Source organism: Cricetulus griseus, chromosome 2 (assembly GCF_003668045.3).
Source record: "Cricetulus griseus strain 17A/GY chromosome 2, alternate assembly CriGri-PICRH-1.0, whole genome shotgun sequence".
NCBI lineage: Eukaryota > Metazoa > Chordata > Mammalia > Rodentia > Cricetidae > Cricetulus > Cricetulus griseus.
This window is the reverse complement of record NC_048595.1, coordinates 281,766,978-281,788,376: the sequence shown is the minus strand read 5'-3', so window position 1 is coordinate 281,788,376 and position 21,399 is coordinate 281,766,978. Positions and strand designations below refer to the sequence as shown.

Genomic DNA, 21,399 nt, shown 5'->3' with positions numbered 1-21,399 from the left:
TGTCTGTCTTTATCATTTCACCTGGACACCACTTTTGTGTCTAGCTTTTAAAACTCTGCTTTGTTGTGAGCTAGACAAGCAGTCCACAGGACCCTGAGCCCTTATGTGGACTTTGCAGAGACAGACTTTGTGCCGCAACATTAGCAGTGAAATGAGAACATTTACAGTTACAGTGGCTAGCGGTCAGCAGCTTTTAGAAAGCAGCTAGCAATCTGCTTCCTCTACCAGAATGCCCTTCTCCAAAGATGCAAAGAGGTCTCTGACAAAATATACTAAATTATACTCCTTTAGGAATTGCCAGTTTCCCAGCATTCCTTGTTCAAAATCCCATTATGTGCCTTGTATAGGAACAGTACCATACTGTAATGACACCAAATACTGCTAAAAAAAAAAAAAAAAAAAAAAAAAAAAAAAAAAAAGGTTAAAAAAAAAAACACACAAAAAAAGCCTCACATAATTTCAATTTTTGAAACTATAAAAGGCAATTTGGCTCCTGTCCAGCACCCCGAGGCTAGATGTTCTCGGCCCAGATGGGCTAGGATAGCAGTCATGTAACGTAATCTGGAAACCTATTGTGCAATGGACATTAGAGAAAATCCCCTAGAAGGCTCAGGCAATCACAAGTCACAAACTCCAGCTTAACCTCAGGACCACTTTTTAAAGTCATCTTATGTCAACCCTCACAGCACTAATCTCTCTGCATCACGATGTTTTGACAAGGATCTTATTTGAACTCCACATTTTATGATGATAAGCAGAACGATATTCCAAGCACGCTGTTTGGAATATACATAAATCACAAACAGGAATGAGCCGCAGAGCTCATTTTTAAACACATTTGCATTATGCGGGGCATAAAGAAAAGGTCAAGGTCAGGTTGAGCATTCCTAATGTCCAAAATGGCTTTTAAAACATTTTACTTTAAAAATGCCATTAAAAAGTATTTATTTTTTTAAAAATTTTTCTTTATGTGTTATGTATCTGTGACTGTAGACCATGTGTGTACTTGTGTCTGCTGGAGAGGCCCATTACCAGATCTGCCACTCAGTATTGCTACAAGGAGGAACTGGACAGTCAACTGTTCAGGTCACAGCAGCCAAGTCACAGAGATTTCAATCACATGCCATGTCTCTGCCTTCATTTGCAGTGCTGGGAACTGAATCCAAGGCCCTGGACATGCTAGCCTCTGCCATGGAATCTTATCTCCAAACTAGCACCCAAACCTAAAGCACACAGAGACAGCACATTAAGACTTGGTGGAGTGTTGGGAACAAGGGGACTGGTTAACTTAATCTGCATACTTTGCCACATAGTATAGAACCAGTGTGTTCCAATCTTGCTTATTTTCTACTTTTATGTGTATGAGTGTTTTGCGTGCATGTATGTATGTACACCACATGCTGGCCTGGGGCCCACTGAGGCCAGAAGAGGGCATCAGATCCTTTGGAACTGGAGTGACAGGCATTTGTGGGCTGCCATGTGGGTGCTAGGATCTGAACCCAAGTCCTCTATAAGAGCATCAGGTGCTCTTAACCACTGAGCCTCTATCATTATTGGTGCTGGGGATTGAACCCAGAGCCTTGGCTGTGCTGGGAGAGCACTCACTTGCCACTGAGCTTCCCTCAATCTTATTATTATTTTCTTTAAGGATTGAAGACCAGAAGGAAATCAAAGAGGTCTAGTCTATAGGAAAGCATGTGTGGTACAGCACTGAGAGATCAGCGAATGGAGTCCGCACCAAGCTCCTGGAGTCAGGCGTCGAGTCAGGCGTCTGGGGACACCACGAACCAACATTCCTTCAGCGAATGCTTGTCCGAGTACAATGCTAAAAGCTTACTCTCTAGACCCAGCAGCTGCCTGGGTTCCTAATTCCCTCCAGCCAGACTGCTAATAACCCAGTTCTTACCTCCTGACATGATTATGTATAGGATTACTCAAGACACAAAAATGAACTTCATAACAGAGTGAAGCCCTGGCCGGGAGCAGGGTTTTATATGTCAACAGGGCGAGCTCCAGGAGCCTCTAAGCTCAAAAGCTGGATACCACTTCAACTCACATTTTTTTTTTTAAAGGGTGGATGAAATTATAGGAATGTTTAGTTTGGTCTGGCTTTCCTCTACCTAAATGATGAAGTATTTAACATTTCATTGCAATAAAAACAGATGGCGTGAGTAAGTCAGTAGCTGGGTGTTACTAACTATTCACTGCAGTCCTCTGAAACTCAAGGGAAGATTTACAACTGTCCTAAAGGATGGGGGATGAAGGCAAAGCAGGATGACTAAAGTCAGTGGCCCCCAAGGTCACCTTTACTCAGCAATACATTGAGAAAGACATTTTTAAGGCAAGAGAGTGCCATGTTGGAATATGGTTCCTCCCTATACTCCCACTGGAATTGAATAAACACAATGAGGCATGCGAGGGCAGAGCCTGAACCAAGATCTGGTTCAGAATTGATGCGATTCAATACAGTCTCCAGGGTCGGGGCTGTGAGGTGGAATACTGGTGGGACTCTAAGAGGGACCATGCGGAGCCTGCAATGCAGAACTCAGGAAGCAGAGGTCAGAGCATCTCTGCTAGCCTAGCTCACACAGTGAGCAGGCCAAAGGAAGCTACCAAGGAAGAACCTGCCTCAAAAGTGCCACACCTTGGATAGAGAGATGCTCAGTGGGTAAGAGCATGGGCTGGTCTTGTAGAGGACTTGAGTTTGGTTCCCAGCACCAATGTCATGTGTGTTACTCAGGGGATCTGGTGTCCTCTTTTGGACTCCTAAGGCATCTGCATGCACATGTACAAAAAATATCTCCCCTAAAACAATAGTCAAAACAACAAAAAAATAAATTTTAGAAAAGGAAAGAAAAAAGATTGGAAGCAGGCAGAAACACACACCGCACCCATGCACGCACATACACATATCGCATACCCACACCCTGTACTCATAGACACTCACCCATTTAACCCATCACCATGCACACACACAATGCACACACACAATACACACACACACACACACACACACACACACACACACACACACACACACACACGATGTCTTGCTGTGCGATGCCTTTTGTTGTCTCACAAGTCTGACAGCCAGAAGAACATCAGAAGACACAGGCCATCAGCCCAGGCTAAGAACAAAAGTCAAAATGGAGTTCTTTTCTTTAAAACATAATCTGTAGTATTACATTGTAGAAATAGAAAGTGGGCTAATACAGAAATACAAACACCATCTACTACTGTGTATATTAAGATACACTGCATGGTATCATATCACAATATATATTCATTGATTTAGGTGAAGGACAGTTGAGTTATTGAGACAAGTGTGGGCTGGCCTCAAACTCACAGTCTCTCTTAGTCCTCCAAGATTACAGGTACATGCCTTCACATCCAGCCCATTCTCTCAGTATTTAAGTACGGGAGAGGGCAGTAGACATCCTAAGTCTATCCAGGGATTCCTGTGGCTGCAACTGTTTGGATATAAAGACCTTCAGCTATGAGCATGTACAATTCCAGGTCCACCCTCTAAAGTAGAGGCAGGGCCTTCATCTGAAAACTGGGTTAAAGCCAATTAAATGAACAGAAAAAAGAAAGAAAGCAAAAGCTAAGGTTTGTGGACGGTTGAAGTTTTTACAAATAATTTAAATGAGACAATAATAATTGAAAAATAAGAAGTCAGTGTTACTTTCTTTTCCTTTCTCTGTCTTTTTGCAAAAATAACCCTTGACTCGGGTTTGATGCCAAAGGGAGATTTGCCTTGCATCAGTGCCTGGAGGTTGAGTGGACTCTCACGGGGGCCACCGGCTCACAAGAAGGGGTCATTACTGTCACGATAGCACTTGCTCTAAAATTCTCATGAAGCACTTGGCTCTCATCTGACAAACTCATGCAGCTAATTAAATAAACACTGGGCTGTTGTAAGGCTAAATGGACTGTTCCATTTTCTTAGAATAATTATTCTGGGTAGGCAAAAGGACGTTGCCTGGATGTTGGGACAGAACTGAAAGTGATTACTAAACGGCTGTAAACAGGGAGATTCTAAGAGATGCCCCTGTCTCTTCAGGTTGTGCACCCGACTCTCTGCTGAGACTCTACTGGTTTGTCTCTCTACCACATCCGCTAGAAGCCAATGATGAGTGCCTGGAATGCAGGCAAGGAAGGGCTGGTGACCACAAAGATGAAAACTTCTGAAGTTTGGCTGTGTGGCAACTGACACTTTCCTGCCGCATAGCTAAGATGCAGACTCCAAGCGATGCATACCATACAACTAAAATGAGAATCATTATCACTCCAAAATAAACCCAGTTCTTAAAAGGACTTTAACCTTTTCTAGTCACGTGTCAATAACGGTGGAAGAGTCACAATGAGGACTGGGTAAGAGTTAGTAGGATGACAGGCCAGAACTTGACACAGCACAGTGTCACACACCCTCTTTTTAAATCCCTTAGGAAAGTTCTCTTAAAAGTCCTATTTTGGCTGATGAGATGCCTGAGTGGGTAAAGGGAGAACCAATCATACAAACTTGTCCTTTGACTTCCACACATGTGCCATGGTTATCCCATTCCCCAATACACACACACACACACACACACACACACACACACACACACACACACACTTCACATGTTTATTTTTTAAACAGCCTTACTTTACATGCAAGGAATTTGAGGCACAGCAAGTTAACATGCCTTGAAGAGTGTTCTGGCTCTCCCATTGGGGCAAGATGATTACCAGGGAACTCTCCCCTCAGACCACAATGGAATCAGAGGAGTAATTAGAAGCATGTCTGACATTTGCATAGTTCCCTCTGGTTTATAAATCAGTTTTTCCTTTGATATTATTGAATATTATAGTAAAGGGCTTCTGCTGTTACCAAAGAGAACACGGAATCCTCGGAAAGCTCTTGCTTCACACTACCAAAAGGAGGCTCCCATCCCACAGTGTCTAAGCCTGCATCAGTGCCACCCTCCACATCCCACACCTCATCTGACCCACCTTCACATTTTCCCAATTGCAATGCCACCAAGCAACACATTGCCCAGAGTCTAATGTCTTGTCCAGGCCACAGGGGAGCAACCGTGCTTTGCAGACACCATCAACGTGTATCTTTAGAGATATTTTGTCATGATAAGGCACACCCTGTAAATACCTGCTTGATAAAGTAACACAGAGAGCTCCGTCAGCATCAACTGGGAGTGTTTTACTCTAGAAGCCCTGTCATCCGAAGTCAATACATTAGAACCTCTTCACTTAAGTGCCCATCTACTCAGTATCTGCCTTTCCCCAGCCTCCTCAGCCATTAGCTCTACTGCTACGTATGCTCAACCAAACAAATCTACTTAGCGTGCCTAGCCTCTCTTGCTGTGGACTCGGTGCCTAAGCAGCAAAGTACACGATGGCTGTATTACACGGATCTTTGAAGCATGGAATTTCGTAAATCCTCATTTGATTCTGACTTTGTCTACAAGGGATCCTTAGATCAGTCTCGATAACTCTGAAAGAACCAGAGCTGTCACAGTATGGAAAGTGTAGATCTAGGTTCTTCTGGCAAGCAGAATTTTTTACTACTGGAAGAACTCACTTTCTGAGCTTGATGTTACGCCGATGGTGAGTGTGCAGGAAGTAACTGCTAAACACGGATCATGGGTATTTACATGGTAAAGGGAATTTCCAGTGTCCAATGAAGTGCTCTTCCAAGAATCCTTGTTTTTGTTTATTTCCTTCTGGTCTAAGATTATGGCTAGTAACTGCCTATGGCAAAAACTCTGTGGCAGGTGCCCCCTTCTGATAGGAGACAGTATGAAACTAGCAAATAAAACTTGGGCCTACTGGTTGCAAAACTCCCTATTATCAGGTCACAAAAACCACACCAGGATTCCAGGAAGAAAAAAAAAAAAACATTGATTTTAATAGTACTCTAATGACTGCTAATAGCTCTGGCACTGACCATATTCTCTGGTGCATACACCATTAGCAGAACACTCCACAAGGCCTGCCACTAGATCTGCTCTGCTAACCACTGAATCCCCAGTTCTTAGTGTGGTAGGTTCTGAATATGTCCATTGGATGACTAATTAAAATAATTTCACTACTACCATTTTACAGATGAGAAAACTGAGGTTCAGTACTACTTAAAAATACATCCAAGGTCATTTAATTGACAGATACTAGAGCTCTGAAAAGACACATGTGCAGGACCACAGAACCAATGGTTAAACCAATATATTTGTGCTGGAATAGAACAAAAGTTCTCCAGTACTGAGACCCCTACAAAGAGAGGTATAAAAGATGATATTTCACGACAATACTCTATCCCAGTCACTATCTTCTCAATTTCAGCACCATTCTGCAATCACTAAACTTTAAACAAAACTACTTACCCACAAACCCTTCTTCTCCGACCAGCTTCAGTGCAACTTTATCCGCCAACACCGACGAGTTGCCGTGAGCAATGTTAGCAAAGGGGCCGGCATGCACAAACACAGGTGTCCCCTACAGAGGAACAAGAATAAATTAGAACCCCCAAAGGAAACAGAAGAATGGAAGCCAAGCTTAACTTAGGGACTCAGGGTGCCACACAGTGCTCTGTGTAAAGCTAACTCAGACGTCCTGAGTCTATATTGCATACTCAAAGCACTATAGCTCCGAAGAGATCTAAAAGAGATCTAAAGTACTGAGAGCAAGGTAGGGTGGAGCACAGCTCTAATTCTAACACTTGGGATAAAGGATCAGTAAGTAGTTCAAGATCAAGTCTAGCTACAGGAGGGGTTAGAAACCAGCCTGGGCTATAGGAACCTGCTAAAAATAAATACAAGCAGGGCTGGGAACATGGCTCAGTCAGTAAAATGCCTGTCATGGGAGCATGAGGACCTGAGTTCATATCCTCAGAGGCCACATAAAAGCTGGGCACACTGACACTGGCCTGTAACTTTCGCACACAAGAATTGAGGCGGGGGTGGGGGGTGGGGGGTGGGTTAGATCCAGGGAGGTTACGGGCCAGCTGGTCTACCCAATTGACGTGCTGTGGGAGAGACCCTGACTGAAAATCAAAGTGGAGATGGAGAGAAGATACCCAATGTCAACCCAAGGTCTCCTTATACACTATACAAACACATACATACATACATACATACATACATACATACATACATACATACATAATGTATACAAATAAAAAGCAAGCAAGCAAGGAAACAAACCCCTTTAAAACAAAACTGAAACCAAAGATACCCTGAATGAATCAGACACCAAGTGTGTCTCAAATCTCCTTGGAGAGAATTAGCCTATAGTTAATGCTGAGCGAGAGACAAAAATCTCTAAGAATGCAGTCACCTCCAGTTATAATTTTGATAAGCTACTGTTCTTTGCCAGTTGATTATGAAATAAATAAGCTCTGTACCTATTTCCTATACTTTATTTAAAAAATAACTTAATCAAATATTGATAGCCTAAGTAGTATCTTCAATGTTCTTCAATTAGTCAATTCAAGAAACTCTACCAGTAGTCAAGACGTAGAGGAAGGTAGATCTCTGTGTAGACAACGCCACTCTAGTCTATACAGCCAGCCAGTGCTAGCCTGAGCTACATGGTAAGGAGAGGAGATGAGGAGGGAGACAGAAAGGAGGAAAGGAAGAAGGAAGGGGGAAGGTGGAAGAGGGGAAGGAGAAGGAGGAACAAAAATCAAAGCCAGGTATGGTGGCACATACTAGCATTTGGGAAGTTAAAGCTGGAGCAAGCATTAGGAGTTTGATGTCAGTATAGATTACATGAGATTTTGTCTCAAACAAACAAACAAACAAATAAAGAACTGTACATAAAAATCAGTGTAAGTCATGAATTATGGGAACCAGGACAGGACAATTACATAAAGGACAAGATCAGACTATTGTTTTCATCCTAAAGTTGTTTTCTGTTTTTTAAAATTTCTGTTTAAGTCTTTTAAAAATAATCAAACTATTTTACAGGTAGAAATCCGGCAATTATTAAGATAACAAAACAAAACAAAAAACCCCACCAAGGGTGAAATATACCAATGATAGAAATGGTTTGCTGTGGTTGTATAATAGGCATGGTTGTGTAGCCCAGGGTGGCCTCTAACTTGCTATATAGTCAAGGATGACTTTGAACTCCTAACCCCCGTATCTCTATTTATTAAATACTGGGGTCATAGCCAAGCACCACCATACCCAACTAAAAGTTACTATTAAAATATATTTTAGAAAGCATACAAAATAATGGGTTTCTTTACGACATTTTAATCCATGTATACTGTACTTAGTTTATGAGCAATTCTTACTAGTTACTGTCCTAGGTAGACTTTTCATTACTGTGCTGAAGCACCATGACCAAAAGCAAGATGGAGAGTAAAGGCTTATTTCAGCATACAACTTGTCAGGTCACACGCCATCACCAAGGTAAGTCGGGGCAGGAGTTCAAGGCAGGAGCCTAGAGGCAGGAACTGATGCAGAGGCCATGGAGGAGTGCTGCCCACTGGCTTGCTCCTCATGGGTTTCTCAGCCTGCTTTCTTATATAATCCAGGCTCATCAGTCCAAGGATGGTACTTCCCACTGTGAACTGGACCCTCCCACATCAACCATTAAATTGTCCACAGGCCAATCTGGTGGGAACATGGTTGGTTCCCTTTTCCAAAATAACTCTAGTTTGTGTCAAGTTGACATAAAACCAGTCAGCACAATTACAAATAAAACAAAACCAATATAAGGAACAAAATAAAGATTTTCAGCTTTCAAAGTCTTTAAACCAACCTTGTCATTATAGTCATCTTCATGGTCTTTTTGTTTGTTTGTTTGTTTCCTTTATTGATGACAACAGGCTTTAGTTCTATCTGAAAATAATTTTCTCATTAAAGCATTAGGCTTTGTTCCTAACCCAGCCACGTTATTGGGGGTTCTGCTCAGATGAAGGCTTGGCTCCACCTGTGAAAATAAAGGCTGCCCCTTTGCTGACACAACAGAAAGCAGGGAGAGATGGGGGTGGGGGTGGGGCGGCTCAGAAGCATGGAAAATTCCCTTGACTATGATGGGCTATTAGCTGAATGTAGTTCCGAGATGAGAGGGCTAAACAAAAGCAGGAAGACAGCGAGTGACAGGAAAAAAAGATGGCCTGAGAATAAAACAGCCTCTTAAAGCCACGATCTGAATTTGCTATCTAGCTTTCCTTCCCAAGTCCTCAGGGGAGTGACTATCACGGGTGCTGAGGTCAAAGTGATATGAAAATATGAGGACTATAAAATCTGATAAGCTTGCTTATTCACAGGTACACATGACTAGTCCATCTCCCTAACCATCACAACACCTCTCTTCTATCTACAAAACCTTTCAAGTGCTCTGAGAAAAAATTTCCAAAAGACTCAGAAGTCTCCATTGTCTCTCAACCCTGCCCGCTGGGGCATGCTGCTACCCGGGAGAAGTGCAATAAGGACAAAGTCACCGGCTCCATCCCTGGGATGGCAGCTGGCTTGCCTCCTCAACAGACTGTAACTCTCATTGCTGCCATCTGTCAGAGAGGCACCAGGCCCTGGTCTCCAGGGGACAAAGGTGATATGGTATGGCTGAGCAGGCATAGGATTCATGATTCCTGGAATAATCAATCACCCCAAGTTGCTGCTTAATGTAAGGCAAATCTATTAAAAAAGGAAAGGACTTGCATCTTTCACAAAGATTTTCTTATCATCTAGGCTGTATGACTCATCGATCAGCAAAACTGCTTTGTGATTTTACCTTTATTTTGTGTGTGTGTGACACAGTGTGCATGTGGAGGTCAGAGGACAACCTCATGTTTTGGTCCTAGCCTTCCGTCTTATTTGAGACAGGGTCTTCTTCGTTTCAGGGCTCACATGCCAGGTTAGCTGGCCCTGGATCCTTCCTTCTTGGCTTCCGACCTCGACATAAGAGCTGGAGTAACAGGTGTACATGACCACACTTAGCTTCTTATGTGGACAGTGAGGATTTAAACTCAGGTCCCAGTGCTTGCAGAGCAAGTGTTCTTATTCACTGAGCCATCTCCCTCACCCTTAAACTTTGAGTTTCAATCTGCAATTATCCATTTAGGAGGACATGAGGATGTTTTGCTATCTGTGCAGTATTTGAATGTTATGCTGGAGTTTGGGTCCTGACTATCCTCCACAGGCCTCTGGTAAAGTCTTGGCGCCAAGGGAAGGCAGTGAATCCCTTAAGATATGGGGTCTAGTAGGAGGATTTTGGTCCTGGGGAAGGAGCATCTTCGTGAAGAGGACGACTGAACCCTGGTCCCTTCCTGTCTTCATGTGCTGGATATGAGGGGAGCAGCTTGTTCTGTATACAGTCTCTGACCAGGATGTGCTATCTTACACAACGCCAAAATCAACAGGGTGACCAGACACAGACTGAAAACTCCAGCATGGTGAGCCAAAAGAAACCTTCCTTTTTTTTTTTTTTTTTTTTTTTTCATTTTTTGGTTTTTTGAGGCAGGGTTTCTCTGTGGCTTTGGAGGCTGTCCTGGAATTTGCTCTTGTAGACCAGGCTGGTCTCGAACCCACAGAAATCCACCTGCCTCTGCCTCCCAAGTGCTGGGATTAAAGGTGTGCACCACCAGCGCCTGGCTGAAACCTTTCCTTTATTTATTTATTTATTTATTTATTTATTTATTTATTTATTTATTTACTTTTATCTATCCATGCAAAAAAAAACTCTCATTGGTGCGTTTTCTTTGCATGCAGTACTAGACTACACCAGAACATTTCACACAAGTACACATAATGTATTTTGAGCATATTCTCCAAGCCCTATGTCCTTCAATCTGACTCTGTTGTTTCGTCGCCAGGGTCTAAACACAATAGGCTGCCTGATGCAGCAGTCCTCTCTGCCCCCGCTGCTGCCTCTTTGAAACTTTTCCTTTTTACACGTTGTTATCTTGAGTAGCTGTAACAGTGCTGGAAAGTTGACAGGTTAGATTAGATCACCTGACACATCCTGTCATCTACCTCTCTCGCTTTTTGTTTCTGTGAACCATTAGCTATGCTTGACAGCTCTGGAAAACTCATTATTCCCATCTAACGAGAATACGAACCGTTTGGTCAATTTCTTTCCAGCCTGGTAGACCTAATTTTACACTCTACCTCGAATTTTATAATTTCATACAAAGTAGTTTCAGTTGGAAATCACAGAACCAAATAATGTGAGAGCAAGAGTTGACCTCTTCCTGACATGAGAAACTAAAGGACGGAAGCAAGGGGTATTCTCCAAGGCCACGGAGCAGACTAATAACCTTATTAAGGTTACAGTCCTGGTTTGAAACTTCCAGTTTGGAGTCTGGGTAGGCTAGAGATCAAAATGGTGCTATCAGACATTCAGATACAGGGACAAAGCACATATTCAGTGTAGCACTTTGAGCTAAACATTGTCTAAAAAAATTCTATTCAGAGGTATATTTATCTTGATTTTTATTTCATATGCAGAATGCTTGGGAATGTAAAGTAGGTGCTGTCTTGGCTTTTCCTGATGAATAGTCTCTATAATGGTTCTTTCCAGAAACCTCCTAAGATTATTACTTCCAGTTATCATTACTTTAATCTGGTAAGCAATCAACAGAGTATTATAATTCTGTACTGTCCAGTATTATAGCCTCTGGCCATGTGTAACTGCAAGGACTTAAAACTCCTTTCTCCAGAACCTAAATGGATGCAACAGTAGAAATGTGGCTAAGCGCCTAAAAGACTACATTTTTAATGTCATTAATTTTAATTTAGAGTAATGCATGTAACCCATGGCCACAACGGCACCAGCCTGGTGCTCTAGCATGTGGTGATTTCATCAACACCGTGTGTGGCTCCTCTAAGGGAATCTTTTGCTTTCTAACATGGCTCTAGATGAGGCTTGCCTGGAATATCCAGGCCTTGACCCCTCCCGCAGACACCTGCACCTCTTAGTCTATGGTAGAACCTGGCATGGATCAGTATCCTAGAATCTTCTGAGGAAGAGCTAGGATTGAGAACTGCTGGCATCTTGGCCACCTGTAGTGAGGAAGGGGGATCACCCCTTTCTTCCTATGACACTAGTAATAGGTATGTCCAAAATATAATACTGCCCAGGAATTAGATTTTTAGGTTGTTCTTAGATACAGACCCTCAGTGTCACTGATTCCAGGAGCCCTTCCCAAATGACTGTCTAGAATCAAGGTTCAGACAAAGTTCATATATACAAATATCTATTAACTTACTTATGAGTTAACTTATTCTGCTAGGCCAAGGCCTTGCACATTGAAGGCAGGTACTCTAATCCAGAGCTACCACTCTGAACGTTGATTTTTTTGAGACAGGGTCTCAATACACAATTCAGGCTTAGGTATGCTGTCTAAAATCTTAGCTATCCCTGGATATGATGGTATCCACTTGAAATCCAAGTACCTAAGAGGTAGGAGATTAGAAATTTTGAGGTCAGGGTAGACTGCATAGAGTTCAAATTCAGCCTGAATTGTATACTAGTCTGTGCCCATATTCCCTCTGAGTTTTCTTTATCCGCCATTGTACCAAGGACCAGGCAGTGGACTAGTGTGTCTGCTATCTGCCTCCCCAACCACTGTGTAACCTCAGGGACCTCTGAGCCCATGTTACCCATAGTGCCTTCAGCACCCATCCATGGTATGTATGTCAACATTCAGTCTTCACAATTACCCTGCTGGCTAGTTTGGCAGCACCACCACTTTTCATGGGAGAAAGCTGAGGCTGAGGGAATAAAATAACTCACCCCCAGGACACAAGTGCAAATGGCAAAGCATCCATTCAAACTCAACTCTATGTCAGCTGTGTACATGGATGGACATGGAAGTTCTCCCAAGTACTTGCCTTCCGGCCACCTCCATCCCTCTTTCTCAGGGCATCTTAGCACCAATTTCAAACTCTACCCAGTGACATTGACCATAGTGGAAATATTTCTTCCTCCCTGGCAGCTGCCTGTGAAAAGACCGGTGTAACATCCCTCATCCCCATACCTATACTCTCTCTCTTTGTAAATATTAATTTTATGTGTATGAGTGTTTCACCTGCATGTGTCCCATGTGCATGCCTCATGCTGGAAGACACCTTATCCCCTGGAACTGGAGCTATCATGTGGGTGCCAGGAATCAAATCCAGGCCCTCTGCAAGATCAGTAAGTGCTCTTAACTGCTGAGGCTCTCTAGTCCAATACCTGTCTCTTTGCTAAATGCAATCCAGATACTCTTTACTTGTTTGGTCCTCTTTGGGTCCAAATCCTAATAAATGTTATCTAAGGAAAGGATTGGACAATGGCTAATGTAGAAATTATATGTGAGTGTGTGTGTGTGTGTGTGTGTGTGTGTGTGTGTGTGTGTGTTGATGAAAACACCTTGAATCAAGACAAGTCAAGACAAAATTTCAGTGTTTGTGTACAAGACTATAAAAACAGTGTTACCACAGAAGTAAGAAGAACATAAAATATTAGAAAACATTTCTTAGTATTTACTATATTTTACTTGGGAAAAAAACCAATTTGTAATTATAAAAGAAACAATTTATAATTGGCGTAATAGATCAAGTAAAAAAAGTTAGACAATGTCAGGTAAACATGGCAATACCACCCACGGGCACACTACTTAGATCTTCCATCCTATATTCCTGTTATAATCAATTAAGCCAAAGCCAAGGCATAAGTCACACGATGAATGGGTAAATTCACTTTCAACTTTTTGTTTATTTTTTTTTCAGAAGACCAAGAGGTTATTCTGACACTTTGCCAGGCTCACACTGGCTGGAAATGTTCATAATGCCTACAGTCAATCCAATTAAGACAAATGCTACATTATAAACAATTATAACAAGAAAACCAGGGCTGGGCAGATACCTCAGTCAGTAAAGGACTGAGCCATGAAGGAGCTGAGTTTGAACCTCAGAACTCAATTAAAAAAAAAAAAAAAGATGCCATGGTGGCACACTTGTAATCCCAGTGCCGGAAAGGCAGAGATAGGTGGAGCCCTTGGGCTGGCTGGCTAGTCAGTTTAGTCTTATTGTCGAGTTCCAGGCCAGCGAAAGACCCTGCTTCAAAAACTAAAGTTGATATCACCTGAGGAATAATAATACTGAAGATTGACCTCTGACCTCCACACACATACACATATTTGCGTGTGGCCTCCCCATCCACACACACACACACACACACACACACACACACACACACACACACACACACACACACCCCAGAGGCATGAGCAATTAAAAAGTATAAAAAAATAAATGGGAAACTACTTACTTCCAGGGTCTGCATCAGATTTGGTTTGATGGCATCTTTCATCAAAACTGTCAAAGCACCTGTCACCCCCTACAGGAGAGAAAAAGACACATGAATCAGCATGCTAACACCTAGGGCCATGCTCATTTGACCCCTTCCCCCATTCCGCTTCTAGGTGAGCATCCCCCGAGGTGACCATGTGCCTGGGATTGCTGGCTCTGCCCATGTCTTCCTCACCCCAGCCTGGCCAACCCTACCAGCCCAGTCTGGCCAAGGCAAAATAGGGATCAAGACGGACAAGAATGGTGAAATGTTTAAGCATGTTTTCTGGTTGAAGCCAGGTCCAGACCTGTTATTAACACAAATGAAGACATGAAGATGCAGCAAGGCTTACGAAGGAGATCACGCGGCATGCAGAACCCTTCAGAACCCCCACTGTGAACTAGTGTAAGAAGGACATATCTTTCTCTGGATAGACAGCCAGCTCTCTAGGGCTTCCAAGCAACACTCACCAAGTCCTCAGCTGTCACAGGCTGCCCATCTTTGTCACTGGCCACCACCATCCTTCCTAGCCTCTCCTTCATGTCGGCGAGGCTATCAGTCAAAGCCAGCACTGCCATGATCTCACTGGCCACTGCGATGTCAAACTGTGCCTGAGGGAGCAAAGCCAATGTTGTGGTTAGTTGAGGTGCCATTGGATGGACACTTTTCACAAGGTTTCAGTAGTCATAGCTGTGGACTGTCCCCTGTGGGCAGGTGCACACTGATTGTGGCTTTCCTAGAGTGCATAGGGTCTTGTGCTGGTACCATCAAAGATGGCCTCCCTAGGTTGTCCACATGGCCTACTGTGCTCTGCTGAACAGTAGTCACCTGGGTGGGGCCTGTGAAACCTGCTGCTCATTGTACCATGCAGTTTGCTACTGCAGCCTGCATCAGACTAACACAGGGCAGGGGTGCAGGTCAATGGTGGAGTTCTTGATCAGGACGTGTGAAGCCCTGGGTTTGGTTCTCTCCCACCTCCTGAAGTATTAGTGTCATTATCTGTCTTCTGAGCATCTTTTATCACTAAAATGTCTGGCCACAAAGGCAGGGGACCATATAGGAAGACTCCTCCTGGATACCCAGCAGGGACCATGGCCTGTGATAGATACCTAGTTGGTGTTGACTGCATACTGAAGGAACTAGTCAGTGAACTACTGGCTACCACTGTTCATAGCAATCGGTCTGTGAGGGAGGTCACTATATTCCTCTCTACCCTGCTGATCTCTTCTCTCTTCTTTTTGGTGAGGTGGGAATTAAACCCAGGATGGCAGCATGCTAGGCAAGCATGCTACCATTGAGCCACAGGCCCATTGATGATTAATTACAAGTCTTTGTGCCGAGAAAAGACAGTGGAATAAGTGCATCCTACAGGCTTCCTGTGCACAAGGCCCACTTCTTATTGAGTTTAATCTCAGCACAGTTTCAGCCCAGCAGCTAAAGAATGGCCCAGAACTGAATTGCATCTGGTTCATGAGGGTATGACTCCATCCTATCCTAAAGGCTTCCAGCAATGACAGCCAGAGAGCATTAGCACAGACTTTCTTCAAAAAATTCCCAGGACTTCCTCCTCGCCTCTCTTGGCTCCAAGTGCATGTTGTACAGAGTCCAGTGGGAACGAAGAGGGAGACAAGGAACGTGTGTTTCCTTCTGCCTACAATCTAGCCACTGGGGAAATATGTGCACACAGCCACTTCGTTAAGCTCCAGCTTAATTCTCTGGATCCCAGGGGGAGTGTGAGTCAGATAGGTTCAAGCTCACAGAGAGAGAGAATGGCTCTGCCCTAGTGGGATCACCTTATGAGATAGTTTATTACCCATTTTCATCACTGTCGGATGAGGAAATGAGTGCAGGAAGGAGCTTGCTGGCTCCTTCCTGATTGAGGTTGTATTAGCCATTGACCTACTGAAAAAAAAATATTGCCTGAAAGTTAAATACAGCTATATCCAATGCTTATATTCTCAATACAACCCATGTAAGTGATTTTTTTCACTGCATGAAATCTAACTTCCTATTGTATATATCACATTGTAAACAGTGCATGTGAAAATGACCAAAATGTTAATATTTTCTGTGCAAGAGCCTGGAAGTACTTTTGCAATATGAACTATATAGCAAGCAACTTGTAGAATTTATAATGGATATACAAGTACTTCACTTATAATTGTTTTAGTTCTAAAGCTGCAAGCCCACATCATGGTAGATGCTTCTAATTCTAGCATTTGGGAGGAGCACGAGTTTGGGACCACCCTGGGCTACCTAATAAGTTCCAATATCAGCCTTCACTAAATATCAAGACGTGTGTGTGTGTGTGTGTGTGTGTGTGTGTGTGTGTGTTTATGCATGCATGTTTGCATGTATGTATCAATGCAAACTGAGTCGATCTAAGACTCATTAAGTAATTCAGACTATTTAAGCAACATTGTACCCCATTTGACTAATCAACATGCTTGGGAGAGAAACATTCACATTGCTTAGCAAATAAAACACTTCAAAATCACATAAAGGAACAAATGGATTGCCACAGATATAAACTAAAGGACAGTGTACAATGTTTCTCAGATTGCCAGATTTAAACAAAAGGACAGTAAGTGGATTTAACTTTTTTGGAAAGCAATGTAGAAATTTATACACTGTACAATACAGAGACACTACAATTATATCCTGAAAGTCTACCCACAACATAACACCAGACAAGTACACACCTGAGCACAGACATATTTACCACAGCCTATTTAGGAGAGTCAACTACAATAAATAGCCCGCATGTCCTTTAACAGAAATTAGTAAGCAGGTTAATATATACATGACCTTAAAATGACACAGCCATTAAAAACCAGTGACATACAGTTCTACCTTTATTAATGCAGGATGATGATCTACTAGGGTTAAAACAAAGACCAATATGCTAATATAGTCTTTTATTACTAAAAAAATGCCTAAAGCAATGCAAAAATGTAAACAATTTGCCATGAAATTTAAACTGATGCTCTGTATACTGGCTGTCCTTGAACCTGCAGGTATCCTCCTGCCTCCGCCTCCTAAGTCCTAGGATTACAGGCGTGCACCACCACATGTAGTTACATGATTGTCTTAATTTACAAGCCCTATAGATACTGGCACTCTTGGAACAAGGCAGCCATTAGCAGTCACTATAAAAAGGAGCTGTTACCGACAACATGCAGAAACAATGAGATATTTGGTTTCACACTGGTATTTGGTTTTTATATCTGTCAATTGTCATTTATCTGTTCTATTTATTTGCTCAACAAGTACCCATTCACACCACCTACTTATTGTGACAGATGTTTGCTCTAATTATAGAGTACGATGGTGAGTACTGAGGCGATGCCCCGCTTTCAGGAGAGCATGAGAACTGTCATGATAGGATGGGATTCAGGTGTAGGATTCAGCCAGGAGAGAGGAGACAGGACACTGCAGTGTTATGTAAGGTGGCCAGAAGAAGAGCCATATCTGAGTATTAACTGTTGAACATCTTTGTTAGACACAACGATCCATGTTGTATGTCCCAGATGATTCCCTCATCTTAAATTTTCTGGGCGAAGCACTGTTTTTTAGGTGGAAGATTTCAATTTTTAAGCATATCAAAAATGGCCTATTGTTTCCCTCATTGTCTCTGCATGTTGTCAGTAACAGCTCCTTTTTATAGTGACTGCTAATGGCTGCCTTGTTCCAAGAGTGCTGGCTAGTATTTTTTCAAGTTCTCTCTAATATGTTTCATGTTAGCTCTGCTGCTTTTCTCTTTCGGCAGAAGCTTCTGTCACCATTCTCCTTCAGAACTCTGAATGAATTTCTTCAAGGCCACCTGGCATTTGTGTTGTTGATGAGAATGTTTACTCCTCTGTGAGCAATCAGGATCTTTTCTCTTTGGCACCATTTAGGAATTTCCTCTTTATTCTTCATGCTCTGAAATTTCAGCCGATGTTTCTGGGCAGAAGTCTTCTGTTTTTGTTTTTTTTTTTCTCTTCTCTCTCCCCTTTTCTGTTTAGTATTTGTCTTTTAAAATGGAAACTCATCCTATTATATTTGAATAGAGCACCCTTTCTGTCTTGAGGTGCAGTTCTCTGTAGACTACCAATGTGGCTCTCTTTTGCCTTTGTCTTTGTGTGTGCACGTGCACGAACGTGTGCAGGCCAGAGGTTGCCATCGGTGTCTTACTCAATTGTTCCACCTCTTGAGTAGTTTATCCTGTCTATACAGCACTTCCCAAGGATTCTTCTGTCCCTGCCTCCCCAATGCTGGGGTCACAGGTACATGCCATCATGCCTGACTTTCCTTCCATGGGTGCCAGGAATCTGAATTCAGGTCCTCATGTTTATGTACTGAGTCATCTCCCTAGTCCACAGGGTCATTTTTGAGATAGGGTCCCTCTATGTAGCCAAGGCTCAGACCCCGCCCATTGGTCTCCTAGTTGGTTTCCTTGGGTATGTGAGTTCCTCTTCCCAGGACCTGGTCAGTTTTCATGTTGTATATTTCTTTACATGTGAAGTGACTGCTGGCTTGAGACCCTCTCTCACATGTCTGAGGACATAACATCATACATGTCTAGCTCGCATGCCCATATCCCCAAGGAGGGTGAGCTGCTGTTGGCTCCCTCAATGGAGCTATTCCCAGGTCCAATGCTAACCTTTAGGTACTTAACACACTAATGTCAAAAGTCTGTGTTCTCTTCAAAAAAGGATCCCAGTGTGCTGGTATTCTCTGTATGAATATTTCACTGTCACCTGCTAGGCAGTCAGCATGGCAGACTAACAACCTATAACTGCACCATGAATGGTTCCCTGTGGATTGGGCAGTGACCCTGTCCCTCACCTCAGAATCTCACCCAGGTCCCCAGGCTGAGTTATGCATGTGTACATACAGGCTGTGGCCTGGTATATAAGTACCACAGTTAGGTCCCCATCCATCCACCAGTGTCTAGGGATCATCCTCAAATACTAACCCCAAAAGGTGGCTGGTTTCTCCTGGTCTGAGAGCTAGGATACCTGGCACCTCTGAATTTAGAGGCCCTTCTTCCATGTTCTAGGTTGTCCTCTCCATTAACTGAATTCCTTCCCCAAACTTTTGAGGAATGATTGTGATTTTCTAGCACAGATAATGCTGATCATGTGAAATCTGTTTGTGTGTGAAAGTCCTAGAGTTTGGGGCAAGGAAGGCACATGGGCATAATCAAGCTTTTTGATCCAACCTCTCACATTCCGTCTTTCTCTTTCTTTTTTTCCTTTTTTCCTTCCTTCCTTCCTTCCTTCCTTCCTTCCTTCCTTCCTTCCATGAACATGTGTGTGTGTGTGTGTGAGTGTGTGTGTGTGTGTGTGTGTTGTATATATGTGTACATGTGTGTGAGTTAACAAGGAGTGTCCTCCTTGGTCACGCTCCATCTTATGCAGTGAGTCAGGGTGAGAACATGAACCCAGAGCTTATCAGTCATAGATAGCTGGCTCTGAGGAGCTCATCTTTGTCTCCTAAGTGCTTGGGTCAAAAGTAGGTCACCATGCCCGTCCAGCATAAATGAGAGTGTGGGCACCTGAACGCCAGTCTTCATGCTAGTGCAGCAAGTGTTTTACTGACTGAGCCATCTCCCCACTTTCACTTTTTAATTCAAAATCTATCAGAAGTTCCCAAAATCCATTTAGTATGAGAAATGACTATTATCATAAAAGTAACTTTTTCCACTAATAAAAATTTAATGTAAAGCCCATAAGTTTAGAAAAAAAAACTCTCCAAAGAAAGTTTACTATAAAAAATTAGAAGGCTGTTGTGCCTGGCTAAAAAATTATGGAATGATTTTATGTGTCTTAAAGTGCCACTATCCCACATCAGAGACCCATTAAATGGAAGGCAGAGCTTATAATGTTTCCCCCACATTGTCTGCTTTTGAGTAATAGGCTATTAGCCTTTGAAAAGTTCTCTATGCCATTAAACCTAATAAGTAGGTATTTGCCCTTTGGTTTATGAAGCTGACTGGAGTGATGTATCTGAGACTTTCACTTTTTCATTGTTATATATTGTATTATGGGATTTCCCAAAAGAGTCTCCCCAGAAACACAGCCAAACCACACGGAAGAGTTCACTGGAAACTTCCTGCTTCCCAATGCTGTCACTTCCAGAGCAATCCTGATACTCTCCACTCTGAGATCAGCAGAGCAACTGGAAACCCACCCGAGTCAGTGGGAGAGCCACCAGCACTGCTGCTGGGGCAACAGAAGCAAAAAGCAGATTGGAAACCAAGGTGAGGAAGGGCAGACACTTCCGGAAAGATGGCGCCACCTACCTGCCGGGAATTTCCTTTCTCAGTGCTTCCCTGCCCGATAGTTATTTTTCTCAGAAATCGGTCATTGGTATCCAACACTGAAAGAGAACAGGTAGGTTTATGTTATTCCATCAACAAATATGGAGTGACCACGCTAGAAGATGCTGAGGAAGGAGCAGAAAACAAGAGTCAAAGTCTGGCTTCATCTGAACTATCAATTGAGGGGAAAAACGCATTCCAATGGTAAGTGTCTTACTGACAGTGTGTCAGGTGGTGGTGGGCTGGGCTGGAGTGCTTTTGATTAGGCAGCAAGGACCAGTAGTTCTGCAAGTTTATTTGACACTGACATCTAAGGGATAAGGAGAAGTAAGTTTGGTTTTTCATACAAGTAGCAGCCAAATGGCCCTGTAATTCTACTCCTACCTGGTACCTAAAAAAACCTAAACGCAGGGACCTGAACAGATGTGTATGAGTCATGCTCGCAGCGGCTCCATTCACAGTGGTCAGAAAGTAGAAGCAACCCATGTTTCCACCAAGAGATAAATTGACTGACTGACAATGTAATATTACACACCATAAAGTGAGCGTTTTGATATATGCCCCACCAACATTAGAAATTCTATGCAGACACAGATGGGCAAATGCTGTAAGGTTCTCCCTCCATGAGGGAGCTAAAGTAGGCAAATCCATAGACACAGAAAATAGAGCACCTGGGGTCAGCAGAAGAGGGGATGTTACTGTTTCAGGGGTCTAGGGCAGTGGTTCTCAATCTGTGGGCAGAGAACCCTTTGGGATTATCAGATATCGCATTATCAAATATCCCGCACATCAGATATTTATATTACAAT

General features: G+C 42.9%; 1 protein-coding gene across 1 annotated transcript in view; it reads right to left on the bottom strand.

Annotated features, from left to right (window-relative positions):
* Mthfd1l (methylenetetrahydrofolate dehydrogenase (NADP+ dependent) 1 like) overlaps positions 1-21,399 on the bottom strand; it is a 177,030-nt gene that overhangs the window by 86,148 nt on the left and 69,483 nt on the right. The window contains exons 17-20 of the mRNA XM_027400996.2: positions 20,573-20,649; positions 14,754-14,894; positions 14,263-14,331; positions 6,381-6,492 (exon numbers count right to left, since the gene is read on the bottom strand). Coding sequence (XP_027256797.1) covers positions 6,381-6,492; positions 14,263-14,331; positions 14,754-14,894; positions 20,573-20,649 — 399 coding nt within the window. The remainder of the gene's footprint in view (positions 1-6,380; positions 6,493-14,262; positions 14,332-14,753; positions 14,895-20,572; positions 20,650-21,399) is intronic.